This window comes from Cervus canadensis, chromosome 32, assembly GCF_019320065.1.
Source record: "Cervus canadensis isolate Bull #8, Minnesota chromosome 32, ASM1932006v1, whole genome shotgun sequence".
In the NCBI taxonomy this organism is placed as follows: Eukaryota; Metazoa; Chordata; class Mammalia; order Artiodactyla; family Cervidae; genus Cervus; species Cervus canadensis.
The window spans coordinates 39125238-39142739 of NC_057417.1; the positions used below are offsets into that span (position 1 = coordinate 39125238).

General features: G+C 42.8%; 1 protein-coding gene, 1 long non-coding RNA gene and 2 other non-coding genes across 8 annotated transcripts in view; 3 read left to right on the plus strand and 1 right to left on the minus strand.

The window, feature by feature from the left end:
- The first annotated feature begins 291 nt into the window (after nucleotides 1-291).
- Nucleotides 292-447, plus strand: LOC122433671. Its single transcript, XR_006267159.1, has one exon. It is a non-coding gene; the product is annotated as a U1 spliceosomal RNA (small nuclear RNA).
- Nucleotides 448-2340: 1893 nt separating this feature from the next.
- On the minus strand, nucleotides 2341-16630 carry LOC122433123 (vegetative cell wall protein gp1-like). Of its 2 annotated transcripts, XM_043455704.1 has the most exons (3): nucleotides 16138-16630; nucleotides 14062-14213; nucleotides 7287-11069 (listed from the first exon to the last, which is right to left on the minus strand). In XM_043455704.1, exons 1-2 carry the CDS (start codon nucleotides 16564-16566, stop codon nucleotides 14112-14114), a joined length of 531 nt encoding a protein of 176 aa, XP_043311639.1. In that variant the 5' UTR covers nucleotides 16567-16630; the 3' UTR covers nucleotides 7287-11069; nucleotides 14062-14111. The 2 variants fall into 2 exon arrangements, with proteins under 2 accessions (XP_043311640.1, XP_043311639.1); XM_043455705.1 differs by lacking the exons at nucleotides 7287-11069; nucleotides 14062-14213 and adding an exon at nucleotides 2341-2597 and having other exon boundaries at nucleotides 16166-16630.
- Nucleotides 14054-14216, plus strand: LOC122433667. The gene has a single exon (XR_006267157.1). It is a non-coding gene; the product is annotated as a U1 spliceosomal RNA (small nuclear RNA).
- Nucleotides 16631-17073: 443 nt separating the features above from the next.
- LOC122433075 overlaps nucleotides 17074-17502 on the plus strand; it is a 33273-nt gene continuing 32844 nt past the window's right edge. For all 4 annotated transcript variants that reach the window (XR_006267018.1, XR_006267019.1, XR_006267020.1 and 1 more), the window contains exon 1: nucleotides 17074-17245. This is a non-coding gene — a long non-coding RNA (uncharacterized LOC122433075). The remainder of the gene's footprint in view (nucleotides 17246-17502) is intronic.

The window sequence follows — 17502 nt, forward strand, 5'->3', positions numbered from 1 at the left end:
CCTTGAAAATTAACCTTATTTAGTGAACTGATTATAATATAGGATGAACTCACACACTCAAAAGAGTTTTTATGCTGATTTTTAGAAACTTTAAATATACAAGAAATTATCTGAATTACCATTGGTCATGAATGTTGACAAGATATATACAACAAATATCCATTTTCAGTGAACATATCCCTTCACGGAACTAAAGCATATCACAAACTGATATGTCTATTGTAGTTTCTCCCCAAAGATTTCAAAGCAGTTTAAAATAATTATATATAGCAATTCTCAAAACTTACAAGTATACTTACCTGGCAGAGGAGATACCATTATCAAGAAGGTGGTTCTCCCAGGGCGAGGCTCACCCATTGCACTCCATGTTGACCTCTGCGATTTCCTCAAATAGGGGAAACTCGACTGTGTAATATTATGGGGGACTGCGGGCGCCGCTTTCCCCTGAAAAAAAAACTTACAAGTTACCAGAGAAAATTGCATCTGAGAGCAATCAACATCTTTCTCTAAAACTTTTGCTACATAATTCCAAAGTGCTACAGTCTAACTGTTGCAAACCTGCCACTCATCCAATCAGTCGGAACACTGACTGCATGTCCACTGCACAGGCAGGCACTGGGCCAAACCCTGAGACCACAGCGACAGTGGGCGCCGCCAACACTGTGATTAAATGTTCCTGAAATGCTGTTTTCCTTAAACAGTGAAAAGAGTAAATTGTATGTTCCAACACTGGAGTGCATTAATAGTTAAGAGTTAAGTAACTTCATAAAAGTGACAGTACAATATTTTCCCCAAGGAGACTAGGATTAAATGAAATAAGCATCCGTCTCTACTGCTCAATTACTAAGTAAAGGTAAATGACCACTTTAAATGAGTCAAATAACCTCAAGAATGACACTATTTTTCACCCATCTGAAGGAGAAAGTTTTGAGAAAATCTTAAGTTAGCTGTTACATGTCACTTGTAATCTATCAGAAATAAAGTACATTCACTCAGTTTCACTCAGCATCTGAAACTGAATTTTTGCTGGGGCGACTAGGGTCAATTTACTAATCATGCCTTCCTTTGATCAACCATTTTTTCTTAGGAGAGAAAAATCTAGCCTTAATGCAATCATCAAACAATCTAGAATTCATACTTTTTATCCTACATTTTACAAAACAAGATTTTTCTCAAGTAGCTACCTGTTAAAGTTTTAAAGAATTTAACATATATATTACCCAGCAAAATTGCTCTGCCCAAAAAAAAAAAAAAAATGCAATCTTGACTCCAAGTTAAGTAATCTTAGTGCTTCAAGTGGTCATCCAAAACCTGAAAGTGGACAAACAGCCAACCACCTTTTTAGTACCTACCTCTCCAGAAGAAAGGGCTGTTAGACAAATGCTATTAATATTGACAGCAATTGTATCAAACTGACATGCAGGAAGGTGCACTTCAGGATTAAGTACCTTCCTTGGAGTTCATTATTATGAACTATGAATGTCACATTAGAAAAACTGCTGTCATTTCATTTTATGAATGCTGAATCAGGTAGCTTTAGTTAACTGCAACACTTTACAAACAGGCTATCAAGTAAGCCCCAATTACCAAGTTGTTCCAGACACAGAGCTTCTGTTTCTATTATTAAGTGTAATTAAAGAATTAAAAGGATCAGTTTATTTTTCTTGATACATTAGTCTAAAACGATCTGCAATAAGTCTCTGAACACCCAAGTGACTGAAATTCCTTGAGCTATACAAAACACTCCTCTGGAATGCCAGTCTTCCAAATGGCAAGACTCTAAGAACACACAACTGATACACATTCTCCACATTACACATGAAGGAGTAAAAAGATTTCAAACTCAGTAAATTTACAGGAGGGAGGGGAGAAAAAGTGAAAACAAATGCCCCAAGTCTTTGTCTTCTCCAGAATGGCATTTTGTAGCACTGCAAGAATTCAGGCATTTCATCAGTATTCTGCACACTGGGGGACATTCAGGAACTGCTGGTGACAGATGAGCCGACAAGAAGCTTCACCAACAAACAGTATTAAAAGGTAATGTTGCAAATCAGTCATGGAACAGCGGAGAAGGAATGTGGAGGAGTTCAAAGAGTAACAATCTTCGGCCAAATTTTACATTCAGAGCAAATCAATCACACACTCCTCCAGGGAAAAAAAAGAGAGAGAGATTTGGTGTGACCCAGAATAACCATGAGGAACACACACACACACACACACAGCAAGTGCCACTTCCACTAAAGAGAGAGATTTGGTGTGACCCAGAATAACCATGAGGAACACACACACACACACACACACACACACACAGCAAGTGCCACTTCCACTAAAGAGAGAGATTTGGTGTGACCCAGAATAACCATGAGGAACACACACACACACACACACACACACACACACACAGCAAGTGCCACTTCCACTACAGTTTGACAGTCATGCATTTGGATAATTATAGTAGAAACGTGTGTTTTGGAAACACAGCTAAGACCACACCCTAGGACCGAGAACCGGGACTTTAAATGCTAAGGATCTGCGGTCCACGCAACACCTGAATCGGGCGGTATCGTGGCACAGGTGGAAGGGGTCGGGGCACCAAGTTCAAGGCAGGTGATCTGGAGGGCCGCGTGTCCGGGCGAGGCCTGGTGGAGTCCGAGGGAGAAGGGGGTGTGGATCCGGGGACCAGCACCGAGAGGGAAGGCGGCCGCTGGGAGGAACGTGGGAGCTCCGGGTCGGGGGACGACCAAAGACCCGGGAGGGGAAAGCGCCCGGAGCCAAAGGCCACGGGCGGAGGCAAGACTGGGCACGGGAAAGGGCGGGAACACGCGCGGGGAGACGCGAGGGGAAGGAGGCAGGGGCGGAGAAAGGCACAGCCGAATGAATGAGCGCCAGGGCGGCCCGGGGCGCGGAGGAAGGGCCCGGGGCGCCCGCGGAGATGCCGCCGCACGCCAGGGGTGGGCGCCGGAGTGGGCGCCGGCCCCACCGCGCCCGCCTCTCCGCCAAAATGGGGTCGCGGAATTATGCCTAGAGGACAGTGTTAGAGAAAGCTAGAGAAGTGCTGACCTTTGATTTTGCCTTTTATGTTTAAAAACACTACCACCACTAACAACTTCCGAAGATATTTTTTAGATGCCCTGAGCGCCCTGTCTCATGCATCGAAACTGGACTGGCGATCTATTGCACATATGATAATATACATGTTTCAGTGCTATTCTCTCAGATCATCCCACCCTCACCTTCTCCCACAGAGTCCAAAAGACTGTTCTATACATCTGTGTCTAAAAGAAGCATTTTAAACGCTATCCACCTGATTCCTAACAAGGGGCACAGAATAGATTAATGTAAAAGTCCTTAAGAAAAAGCTTTGTTAAACTGAGACTGAGGCAACATCAAGGCACATCTATCTGTGGGAACAGAATAGATAAGATTTTTCAGTCACACTAAATAACAAACACTACACCAATTTTTTCAACAATTATTATCCTATTTGCTATGCATGTTTAAACTTTAATTGTCTTTTATTTCCACTTATTGCAGAGTCTAGTTAATGCATGTTTAATCTTTAATTGTCTTTTATTTCCACTTATTGCAGAGTCTAGTTAATTTCAGATATTGACTATTTAAGTCTGAACTTACAAGGGGGAAACATATCAAAAAAGGACACATACCTTTTATTGGCATTATTTCACAATATATGGAAGTCAAATCATCATGGAGTATGCTTTAAACTTATGCAGTGATGTATGACAACTATTTCTCAATAAAACTGGAATAAACAAAGAATAATGGGAAAAAATGCACTACTCTAAAAATTAGTCTTTAATGACCAAAGTGTGTGTGTGTGTGTCTTAAAGCTTTATGTTTAAAACACTGTCCAAACATGCTACACATCCTAAGATAAAATTGATTTTTTTTTTTCTGTATCTTCTCTTTCAAGAAAAAAAAAAACAAAACCTTACATATCTTACAGTTTTTCTCTTAGGAATGAAAGTAGCCATATGATATCTAACGGATTTAACAGATACAAAACATCAATACACACAAATACAAAAGCATCACATCATACAGCTTAATTTCTCAAAACAGCTGGTACTTTCTTAATGGAATTCTGCTTTTCCTAATTTCAAGAGGCTTTGCAGAGATATACAAGTGGAAAATAATCACTATTTCCACATTTTGGCATACACAGTATATTACCTCGTGTTGCCCATTATGCAGTAAAGAGGAACTGCCATAGCCTGAAATGAGTCTATACATCTATGAGTCAAGGCCTGAAATGAGTCTATACATCTAAACATGTACACACACCATTCTGTGGGACATGCTCAGAGTGCTCACAGCACTGCATCTGAGTGTTACTCTCAAACATTAGTATAAACACAAGAAGACAAATCAATGAAATAAAACTTCTCCAACCTATGCAGAGAAAAAAACAGCTAGTACTGTGCTATCTTTATTGTCTAGACTTAAACTCCTTAAATGATTTAACAGGTTAATATCCACAAACCAAATGAATGCATCATTGCAACACAATAATTATTTGCCATAATTAATACTTTCATATCATCAATAATTTTTATGTACGTATTTTAGACTGAAAAAACAAACAGAAAAGGCTGGTAAGCATCACTTCAAATGAGGGATCAAACTCAGTATCACCAAGAAATGTGACAATCATTGGTATGCCTTCTGATGTGACACATGGGGACATTCTCAATACTATCCTCTGTAAAATACTTGTCAAATATGCTGTACCTCAATCTATGTATAAGGAGACATAAAACAGAAAAATCCAAACTACAGAACAACTTCTCAGACCACCTGCCTGGGTGGGAAGGAGCAGGTGCGTGCATGCCCAGCTGCCCAGTCGTGTCCAACTCTTTGGGACCCCACGCACTATAGCCCACCAGGCTCCTCTATCCATGGGATTTCCCAAGCAAGAATACTGGAATGGGTTGCCATTTCCACCTCCAGGGGATCTTCCCAAATCAGGGATCAAACCTGTGTCTCCTGCATTGGCAGGCGGATTCTTTACCACTGAGGTCAACAAAAAAAAGCAAGAGTTCCATTCATGTTAAATGTGCCAGGTCAAGGACCTCGGAGAGTCACAGGAGCACAAGTGTGTAGGTAGGTCATGGAAGGCCAGCCCACAACACTGCACCTCCACCCCCATGGCTTCTGACTGATCGATCCAGAGAGGGGCACCTGAGGAATCACTGGCAGCAGCAAGAGCCCAGAGCCAGCGTCCCAACCAGACGATCACCTGGGCTGGGCTGGGCTTTCCTGGGGCTCGCCCTCCTTTCACGACTGCTCATGTTTTTTGAGGCTGCATTCCTAGTCTCTCTGCCAGTTTTGTGAGTTACTTGCCAGCCTCCCAATACATTCCTTTTCCATCCAAATTACCCTGTCAATTTCTGCAGGCTGCAACCTAAGATGCTTGAATGAATTATAAAGAATATTCTGGACTCAAATACAATGCTAACTATAACTTCCTTCCTAATTTAAAGCCATTCCTATAAATAAACACATCTTAACTATGTTACAAATGTAACTCTGAGATGCAGACTGTAAAGATCTTATGAAATTAAAAGTGACATAAATCAGCTTTTTGAGACATTTAAGAGGTGCCTGTATTCCTAAAAATAACTAAAAAAACTTTAAGTTTAAAAGTACAAAATTTGAATGCTAGAGTATAAGAACATCCAGAAAGAAGAAATGACAAAACACCAAGAACATTTTAAACAGTATCAATCAAATAAAAAACTAAACTAGCTTTCCAGAAAAAGAAAACACTGATGCATGTTTTGAGAAAATAGGAACACTAGAATGGTACTGGTTTTTACAAAGTGTTTTCCCTGGGGTAAGAAGGCTTCTTTCTCCTTTATGAAAACCAAACCGTGGGCTTCCCTGGTGGTTCAGTGGTAAAGAATCCGCCTGCCAATACAGGAGACATGGGTTCAACACCTGACCTGGGAAGATCCCACATGCCAAGGAGCAACTAAGTCAGTGCACTGCCTGCACCCCCCCAAAGAAAGCTCCAAGAACAGTAATGAAAACAATTCTCCACCTGCGTCTACCTTTTCTCTAGATCCCTACTTCATGCTTCCTCACTAAAAATTAACACGTAAGTAAAACTACATTTCACTGTTTCTGAAAAGTTTTCACAATTCAATTCAAAACTGAATTTTTAGCTATATTAAAAGCTCACACTTCTTACATTCTTGATAGTAGTATCCAGTAGTCATTTAAATCCTCTAATCTATTTGGTATGCTAAAGAAGTACATTTAGAGGAAGTAAAACATATGTGAAGGGGAGTAAGAACATTTAAAGTTATAGGAAACATCTGCTTCAGAGAGGAAAGAGCACTAGTAATATTTGTGAGCACCTATGTGTACCATGAATTTTGCTATAGACCAAAATCTCTTTGGAAAACACTAGAAAGCAGATGATGCTACCCCTTTTATGAAAAGTAAATGACAGAAATTAACCTAAAAAACTGGTTTACTCACCTCATGTCAGTGCTAACAAGGTTTTGGTTTGACTCAAGCACAGATCTGCCTGGCCCTAAAGGCAGTGTTTTACCCCCAAAATGTCTCAATGGGCACATTCTTCTTATAAAAATTTGTTTTCACTGATATTTTTCTTATTAGAAAAACAACAGTAACCATTACCCCGAACAAGCAGAACCTGTGGGATGTAACCATAAAGCAAATTTCTGTTCACTGCTGCTCTTTAAAGTTATTCTTTGGTGATAGTGCCCCGAACCTTTATTATGATTTTAGTCATTTTCAAGTTATAAAAACTGAGCTTAGAAACTGATAGACCCTGTTTAGTACCATATAATTGTCAAAATTGTCATTCAAGGTTACAGCTTCTCCCCTATGCCCGGCTCTGCCTAAGGCAGGCTGCTGTTTAGTCGCTAAGTCGTGTCTTACTCTCTGAGACCCAATGGATTATATACTCTGCCAGGCTCCTCTGTCCAAGGATTTCCCAGGCAAGAATACTGCAGTGGGCTGCCATTTCCTTCTCCAAAAGCAGGCTAGCAGGCATTATTAAGAGGACTGCACTTTACCCCTCTTCCTTCCACCTCAGTAACCCTGGGTGAGGCAATTAAGGGTCCCTGTAGGACATGGGCACTCTCTTAGCTCACAAGGGCATAAAGCCAACCTGTGAGGAACTGCTTCCAGGATCCTGGGACGCTCTCAGCCACTCCAGCCCTTTGAGATCTCTCACTGCATTTCCTTGATGGAGAACATGCAGGTGCTCTGGGCATCCAGTCATCTAGTCCCTGCTCCACTCCACACCACTTTGTTCCAGCGGGCTTTCTCTCACTGGTGGCCCTCACAGGATCCGCAGGAACCACGCAACCCTCGCCCCAGAGAACAAGGACCCACACAGGTCCTTTTCGTGTGCTGCCAGAGCAAACAGCCTCTCCTTCACCCAGGCATGAGAGACATTCATCAACCCGCTGTGTCCACGAACCGAATCAATCGCTGAGTAAGCTCTCCAAGTCACCCCATACTTGGGGTGGGGGGAACGCTGAGATGGGAGCGGGAGTCAGAAGAAACTCACATCAACCACTTGGTTCAAAAACGCTTCCAATTTCCAACTTCCTGAATCTTTATATACCGACAGATGGGATAGGTGTTAGAAGTCACAAGATCCGTTTTCTGGCTCTTTCTCTTGCAGGACCTGCATTGTGTTGTTCTTACAACGCATTTCAGAAATGTGCATCTACTGACTTAGAGCTCAACTCAGAACAAAAGAGCTTCATTGTAACATCTTATTACATAATATAGTTAATATTTTTTTCTAAAATTTCCACCAAAAGCAGGAAGAAAAATCTGTAAGCCCACCAGTTAGTCACTGCTAACTGGTTTTCATTCTGTAGAGTCTAGTTGTCATCTGAAAGTTTCTTGTTTCAAGTTTTAACTTTTAAAAACCATGGAAAAAGCACTCATTTATATAATTTCATTGAGCGATCCAGTTTCCCACATAACCTAAGCATGACATTCTCAGACGAGATTGGGCACATTCAGGGTGATATGGCCATGGACTAAGCATGACATTTTCAAACACCAAATTTACACTGAACCAACCAATGTGCGCGGTGGCTTCTTGAAACTTGTCTGTCTATGTCACTCTCCAAAGTCAAAACCTCTTTAATGGCTCCCTATTTCCAAAATTAAACTTCAATCTTTTTAAATGAAGCATAATCTGTATGGTTTAAAACATGTATTCATCATAGAAAAATCATACTGCAAGAAAAATGTGAATGTCAGAGGAGTTTCTGATCATGGAAGTGGACCTACACTCAGACGAATTTGGTCAGCTCAAATTTGGCTACTGAAAGTAGCGAAGGACCCAGCTTCATCAAGTCTACGAGGCTGAAATCACCAAGGACAAAAGCGCAAATATGCTACTCCTCTATAACTCAGTAAAAACCAAGCTTGCAACAGGGATCAGCCCCCACAAGACTGTAAATACAACTATCACTGCACAGACACATATAATTTATTGGTTCCACACTCACTGTCACAACTGCCCAAAAGTTTACCTAATACTTAACAGGAGATTTCTGCAAACTAAATTTATTTAAAGCTGGATCTGGGGATTAATTTCTCAAAGTTTCACACATAATTTGCCATCCATTCACAGAGCACACATTTAAAATTTTGTTTGAAGGCCATCTTTAGGCAGATGAGTGAGAAATACATTCCATTTAACATGAGACCAAGAAAACAACACTCATAGTTCTCAGCCCAAAGCATCTTCACTCTTCTCAGAAGTTTATGTTAGTAAAAACTCACAGAATTTAAAAAGTGCCTGAAGGAAGAAAAATAATCATTTCTCTCCTGAAGTTGACGATAGAGGTACTCACTCAAGAAGTACACAAGAACAAGGAGTGTGGGCAAATACTGACACGTCTCTATGTATAATTGCAGAGGGTGTGTGTGCACTCATACAACATGCATGTACGTGCAGAGGTGTCTGGAGACACGTTCACCAAAACAGTGACCACTCAGATGATGATTTCTACATTCTTCTTTTACTTTTCTATATAGTTTCAATATTTAACAGTGTTTATTTTTTTTACAAGAAGAATGTTATATTATTATGGCATGAAAAGCTACAGTAATCAAAATATGTGGTACTGGCAGAAGGAGAGACATGCAGACCAATGAAACAGAAATGAGAGTCCAGAAATAAAGCCATATATCTATGGCCAATTAATTACCAACAGAAACGCCAAGGCAATTCATTCAACAGGGGGAAAGGACAGTCTCATCAACAAATAGTGCTGAGACAACTGGATAGTGATATACAAAAAGATGAATTCAGACATCTTCCTCACACTATACACAAAAGTTAATTTAAAATGGATCAAAGACCTAAATCTAAGAGCTAAAACTATAAAAAAAAAAAAAAAAAAAAAAAAAACACTTTTAGAAGAAAACAGAGGAGTAAATCTCTACATCCATCCTACAGTACAGATGAACTTCCCCATCCTGTTAAGTCCCAGAGAGGACTCTCCCAATCAGGAAGGGTTGCATGCAGGAAAGTGCTAGCTAGCACCTTTGGGGCTCCACAGCCCTAAGAACCATTTCTGGTGACAAGTCTCTGTGACTCATGATTTTACTGACTGGAGCCTCTGATAAAGGTGCCACCTGGAGTGCCCCTGGGCGGAAGGACTCTTCTGCCTCCCTGAACAGCTATCAGGCCCACTGCTTTTGTTGAGCAGCTGGCTACTCGGCTCCTGTGGAAACTGAGAAGCCTGACTCAGGGAGGCCTCGTAAGTCCCAGTCTGATGCTTCTACTCTGGGGTGGGTCAGCTCGTACTCAACGACTAAGAATATGCAGAGTCAACTGAAAATGTGTATTTGAGAATGTATCTGGATTGCCTTAGCTTCACAACATCTCAGCTTTACCTGAAAAAGAGGTGGACAGCCCTCTGGGGAAACTCATCCTCCACTTTACCACTGGACACAAAGTTATGGGCCCAAGGGAGCCCACATCCATAAACCCTGTATTGCCAGACCATCCCCTGTCAGTACTTGAGCACTGATCACTATCAGTTCTTTCATGGACTTTAGCAAAAGCCTCTGAACTTGCTCAACTATATTCAGTCTTACTTTACCTTCAGGCCATTCTCCAAAAGTTTTGAGAACAATCTTTTGAAAAGATAAATGAATATTTCTCACCCCCTTTAAAGTCCTATAATGGCTTACCGTGGCCTTTGGTCCAAACTGCCCTGAACCTGTTAACATGACCCAGCCAGCCAGCCTCACAGCACACTTCCTGTCCACCTCTTTCCCACGTCTCCTTCATGCCTGGCAGTACCGCCACACGGAACCAGTGACTGTTTCTAAGATGCACAGGATTGATCTCACCTCCAGGCTTTGGCCTCTCCTCCTTCCTATGTCCCTGCGTTTCTCCTTTTGCCAGACTGACTAATGGTCCACTCTTCAGATCTCAGTTTAGATGGCATTACAAGATGGGTGTTTATCCTAGCTCATAAGATTAGGTACCTGCTAAATTCATACTGTCTATTCTCCTCCGTCTTTGCTTCTACTCTTAAAAAGGGACCACTAACGTTTTATTCACTGTAGTATAACCCTGCTTATGTGCTCAGTAACTATTTGAGTAATCAATAGCAATCATATTCCATGTACTGTCCCAGGTGTCAAAGAATTACATCAAAACAAACAAAAAAAATTTAATGATCATTCAACTTAAAAATGCATCACTTCAATAAAATTACATTCTTCCTCCCCTACTATGCTGCACTGAAATAAATACAAAAATCTCACAACAGTGTTGGGAGGCAAGTAGCAAACATAGTATTATTCATATCTTATAGATGATCCGAAAATATTAACACTATCAGGAAAAAGCAAATCAGGACTTAAATGAAATGTTTTTGTCCATACATACTAAAATTTTACATGGAGACTCTACCAATAAGAGAACAAGTCAAGAACTCCCTGGCATCCAGTGGTTAGGACTCCAGGCTTTCACTGCTGATGGCCTGGGTTTGATCCCCAATTGGGGAACTCAGATCCCACGAGCCCTGTGGCGTAGCCAAAAAAAACAGCACAAGTCAACAAACTTACAAAAGTCCACTTCAAGATCTCCGTTTCATTTAAATTAGTGCCCTTAATTCTCCATTGCCCACATTAAGAACAGAAAAATGGCATAAACAATCCCAAATATAGAAATACAGGAAGCATTACTATAAACAAAACTAGTGGAGGTGATGGAATTCCAGCTGAGCTCTTTCAAATCCTAGAGAAATGTGTATGCAGGCCAAGTAGTAACAGAACCAGACATGGAACAACGGACTGGTTCCAAATTGGGAAAGGAGTATGTCAAGGCTGTATATTGTCACCCTGCTTATTTAACTTATATGCAGAGTACATCACATGACATGCTGGGCTGGATGAATCACAAGCTGGAGTCCAGACTGGAGAGAGATATATCAACAATCTCAGATATGCAGATGATACCATTCTAATGATAAAAAGCAAAGAGGAACTAAAGAACGTCTTGATAATGGTGAAAGAGAAGAGTGAAAAAGCTGGCTTAAAACTCAACATTCAAAAAACTAAGATCACAGCTTCCAGTCCCATCACTTTATGGCAAATAGGGGGAAAAGTGCAAACAGTGACAGATATTTTATTTTTCTGGGCTCCAAAATCACTGCAGATGGTAACTGCAGGCATGAAATTAAAGACACTTGTTCTTTGGAAGGAAAACTATGACAAACCTAGACAGCATATTAAAAAGCAGAGATGTCACTTTGCCAGCAAAGGTCCATACAGTCAAAGTTATGGTTTTTCCAACAGCCACTGCACAGATGTGAGAGATGGACCATAAAGAAAGCTGAGTGCTGGAGAATGGATGCTTTGGAATTGTGGTGCTGGAGAAGACTCTTGAGAGTCCCTTGGAAAGCAAGGAGATCAAATCAGTCCATCTTAAAGGAAATCAACCATGAATATTCACTGGAATGACTGAAGCTTAATAGGGTTAGGGTTAACCTATTGGAAGCTGCAACGCGTTGGCCACCTGATGCGAAGAGCTGCCTCACTGAAAAAGACGCCGATGCTGGGGAAGATGGAGTCCAGGGGCAGGAGGGGGGGCAACAGAGGGTGAGGTGGCTGGGTGGCATCGCCGACCCAGTGGACAGGAGCCTACACGAGCTCCAGGAGAGACGGAAGGGCAGGGAAGCCTGGCGAGCTGCAGTCCAAGGGGCCACAGAGTCAGACCAACTCAGCAACTGAACAACAACAATCCCAAGTAATAACATCTGGGAATATGATGTATCTTTTTCTGGTGTTTTCTGAAACTGACCTCAGTATTCAGTGCAATTTGGATTATCTGAGAACATGCCGATTTATGACTAAGAGAAGGATTTGGGGGCACAGTGCAGACAGGCACAGTGAAAGGTGTCTATCAGTTTAGATTTAGCACAGAGCTGACACGATGCACCAACCAGGACACACCCAGCAGAGATCACTCACAGGCAGAGAGTGACTGTGCAGGACTGAGCGCTTCAGAATGCTGTGCACAACAGCACCGGAGCATCACCTTTCCAAAATAAACCAACAGCGACTAAAATACATCTCTGCATCAGGTCTTCTGCTGAAATAAAATCACCCAGTGTCTTGGAAAAGAGCCATTCTCACCCATGGGACGTACCACAATCAGGATGTGGGGCATGTCACAAGAAATGGCTTATAGTTAAAGGATCAAAACTCTAAGAATGATTTCCTTGTTTAAAAAACTTTACAAATGTCACTCATTTGCATTCCAGTATACTTGTGTGAGTGGGAAAGGGGTGAAGCTACAGCCAGTGGACAGGAAATTATAATCCTGTATTTGCTCACGGAAACTCAGACCATAAACAATCTGCCTGCACTGCAGGGACCTGGGTTGGATCCCTGAGTCGGGAAGAGCCCCTGGAGAAGGGAATGGCGACCCACACCAGTGTTCTTGCCTGGAGAATCCCATGGACAAGAGGAGCCTGGTGGGCTGGAGAATCCCATGGACAAGAGGAGCCTGGTGAGCTGGAGAATCCCATGGACAGAGGAGCCTGGTGGGCTATAGTCCATAGGGTTGAAAAGAGTCAGACAGGACTGAGCAACTGACATGTAACGTATATGCTCACAGACAGTAGAGAAGAGTGAACACTATCCATCCTGTGTGGAAGGTGAAAACGTTTGGAGACTCGCTGTTTTAAGTATGCCTTCTAAATGTATAACATAAAATACAGGACCTCAAATTAGTACTTTGAAATAATTTTAGTGAAGACTACAAGTCACAGAGGCCTGCGTTGAAATGCCAGCCTTCTTGATCCTACTTGGGCAAGTACTTGGACAAGTTACCTAAGCGGCTTGAGCCTTACTTTGCTAATGCTACTTAAGAATTAACTAGGAATTAACCTACACCTTGCACGGTCGTATAGAGAACGTGGCACAGAGGTGTTCACTATTACAGAGTAACAATTAGGAGCAGAGACCCAGTCCTCCATCTCTGTGTCCCTTCAGTTACCTAACCTTACTAGTTTCCTAGTCTATAATACGATCACCTTTTAGAATTAGGGTGTTGTAAAGATTAAATGTCTTACAACACTGCCCGGCAAGTAGCACACACTAGCTACGTGTTAGTTACTATTAACATCATTATCATCACCACCACTGAAATGTTAAGTAAACATTGCCACATTATCAGATTCATTACTTTTCTACTATATGAAAAAATGCTCCTTGAAAATTAACCTTATTTAGTGAACTGATTATAATATAGGATGAACTCACACACTCAAAAGAGTTTTTATGCTGATTTTTAGAAACTTTAAATATACAAGAAATTATCTGAATTACCATTGGTCATGAATGTTGACAAGATACATACAACAAATATCCATTTTCAGTGAACATATCCCTTCACGGAACTAAAGCATATCACAAACTGATATGTCTATTGTAGTTTCTCCCCAAAGATTTCAAAGCAGTTTAAAATAATTATATATAGCAATTCTCAAAACTTACAAGTATACTTACCTGGCAGAGGAGATACCATTATCAAGAAGGTGGTTCTCCCAGGGCGAGGCTCACCCATTGCACTCCGGTGTGTTGACCTCTGCCATTTCCTCAAATAGGGGAAACTCGACTGTGTAATTTATGGTAGTGGGGGACTGCGTGCCCGCTTTCCCCTGAAAAAAAAAAACTTACAAGTTACCAGAGAAAATTGCATCTGAGAGCAATCAACATCTTTCTCTAAAACTTTTGCTACATAATTCCAAAGTGCTACAGTCTAACTGTTGCAAACCTGCCACTCCTCCAATCAGTCGGAACAGACTGCAGGTCCACTGCACAGGCAGGCACTGGGCCAAACCCTGAGACCACAGCGACAGTGGGCGCCGCCAACACTGTGATTAAACGTTCCTGAAATGCTGTTTTCCTTAAACAGTGAAAAGAGTAAATTGTATGTTCCAACACTGGAGTGCATTAATAGTTAAGAGTTAAGTAACTTCATAAAAGTGACAGTACAATATTTTCCCCAAGGAGACTAGGATTAAATGAAATAAGCATCCGTCTCTACTGCTCAATTACTAAGTAAAGGTAAATGACCAATTTAAATGAGTCAAATAACCTCAAGAATGACACTATTTTTCACCCATCTGAAGGAGAAAGTTTTGAGAAAATCTTAAGTTAGCTGTTACATGTCACTTGTAATCTATCAGAAATAAAGTACATTCACTCAGTTTCACTCAGCATCTGAAACTGAATTTTTGCTGGGGCGACTAGGGTCAATTTACTAATCATGCCTTCCTTTGATCAACCATTTTTTCTTAGGAGAGAAAAATCTAGCCTTAATGCAATCATCAAACAATCTAGAATTCATACTTTTTATCCTACATTTTACAAAACAAGATTTTTCTCAAGTAGCTACCTGTTAAAGTTTTAAAGAATTTAACATATATGTTACCCAGCAAAATTGCTCTGCCCAAAAAAAAAAAAAATGCAATCTTGACTCCAAGTTAAGTAATCTTAGTGCTTCAAGTGGTCATCCAAAACCTGAAAGTGGACAAACAGCCAACCACCTTTTTAGTACCTACCTCTCCAGAAGAAAGGGCTGTTAGACAAATGCTATTAATATTGACAGCAATTGTATCAAACTGACACGCAGGAAGGTGCACTTCAGGATTAAGTACCTTCCTTGGAGTTCATTATTACGAACTATGAATGTCACATTAGAAAAACTGCTGTCATTTCATTTTATGAATGCTGAATCAGGTAGCTTTAGTTAACTGCAACACTTTACAAACAGGCTATCAAATAAGCCCCAATTACCAAGTTGTTCCAGACACAGAGCTTCTGTTTCTATTATTAAGTGTAATTAAAGAATAAAAAGGATCAGTTTATTTTTCTTGATACATTAGTCTAAAACGATCTGCAATAAGTCTCTGAACACCCAAGTGACTGAAATTCCTTGAGCTATACAAAACACTCCTCTGGAATGCCAGTCTTCCAAATGGCAAGACTATAAGAACACACAACTGATACACATTCTCCACATTACACATGAAGGAGTAAAAAGATTTCAAACTCAGTAAATTTACAGGAGGGAGGGGAGAAAAAGTGAAAACAAATGCCCCAAGTCTTTGTCTTCTCCAGAATGGCATTTTGTAGCACTGCAAGAATTCAGGCATTTCATCAGTATTCTGCACACTGGGGGACATTCAGTAACTGCTGGTGACAGATGAGTCGACAAGAAGCTTCACCAACAAACAGTATTAACAGGTAATGTTGCAAATCAGTCATGGAACAGCGGGAGAAGGAATGTGGAGGAGTTCAAAGAGGAACAATCTTTGGCCAAATTTTACATTCAGAGCAAATCAATCACACACTCCTCCAGGGAAAAAAAAAGAGAGAGAGATTTGGTGTGACCCAGAATAACCATGAGGACCACACACACACACACACACAGAGCAAGTGCCAAGTCCACTACAGTTTGACAGTCATGCATTTGGATAATTATAGTAGAAACGTGTGTTTTAGAAACACAGCTAAGGCCACACCCTAGGACCGAGAACCGGGACTTTAAATGCTAAGGATCTGCGGTCCACGCAACACCTGAATCGGGCGGTATCGGGGCACCAAGTTCAAGGCAGGTGATGAGGAGGGCCGCGTGTCCGGGCGAGGCCTGGTGGAGTCCGAGGGAGAAGGGGGTGTGGATCCGGGGACCAGCAGCGGGAGGGAAGGCGGCCGCTGGGAGGAAAGGACGTGGGAGTTCCGGGTCGGGGGACGGCCATAGAGACGCCGGAGGGGAAAGCGCCCGGAGCCAAAGGCCACGGGCGGAGGCAAGACTGGGCACGGGAAAGGGCGGCGAGCACGCGCGGGGAGACGCGAGGGGAAGGAGGCAGGGGCGGAGAAAGGCACAGCCGAATGAATGAGCGCCAGGGCGGCCCGGGGCGCGGAGGAAGGGCCCGGGGCGCCCGCGGAGATGCCGCCGCACGCCAGGGGTGGGCGCCGGCCCCACCGCGCCCGCCTCTCCGCCAACATGGGGTCGCGGAGCAGACGAGCCAGGGGTGTGAGAGAAGCGAGGAAAACGGGAAAAAAATAAACCAGTCACCCTCCCCGCGAGCCTCCAGGCGCTCTCTCTCAGCCCCGTTCCTCCGCCCTCCTCGAGCCGCGGCGGCAGCTCCTCAGCAGCGCTAGGGGGAGCCCCGGGCCCGGAGCGGGGCAGCGTCGGCGGCGGCGGCGGCGGCCGGACGGGGAACCCCTCCGCACCTGCCCCTGTGGCGGAGCCGCGACGAGCCAGGCGGCGGCGGCAACGGCGGCAACGGCGGCAACGGCTCCTGCGAGCGGGGAGGGCAAATGAGCCGGATGTACAGGGTAACGGCGAGGAGGGGGAAGGGGCAACGCCTGGAAGTGAACGCCGCGGGCCTGTCCGGCCGTGCGCACGCGCCGCGCGCCCGCCGCGCCAGGTAAACCGTCTTCCTTCCCCGCCCCCTTTGCTCCCGCCCCGCCCCTAGGGGGCGGGGCGGGGCCGGAGACAGGCGGTCTGGAAGGCTCCGCGAGGAGAGGAAGGGGGCGCGGCTACCTTCTCCGCTACCCCGCCCTCCTTAAAGGGGCAGCATCTTAAAGGCTGAGACGGCTTCTGGGTGGACCCGCGTCTTGCAGCCTTCTCATTTTACAGATGGAAAACTGAGGCTTGTCCAAGATCACACAAAACTGAAAGGTAAAGCTAAGATTTTAACTCAGGTCTGCCTGAAATAGGTTTTTGGATATATAAATATGTACATATCCTCAAACACAGATTTCTTTGTATAACATGTAAAATTTTACTTAATATTATTGCTGTTCATTACAGTATGCATCTAGTCCTCAAAAATGATTTTCGCATTTATCTTAAGCTTTATATCCATTCTAGAAATTATGTAGACACAGTTTAACCTATCTCATTGTTCACTTCCCTTCTTTAGATCTATAGTCACC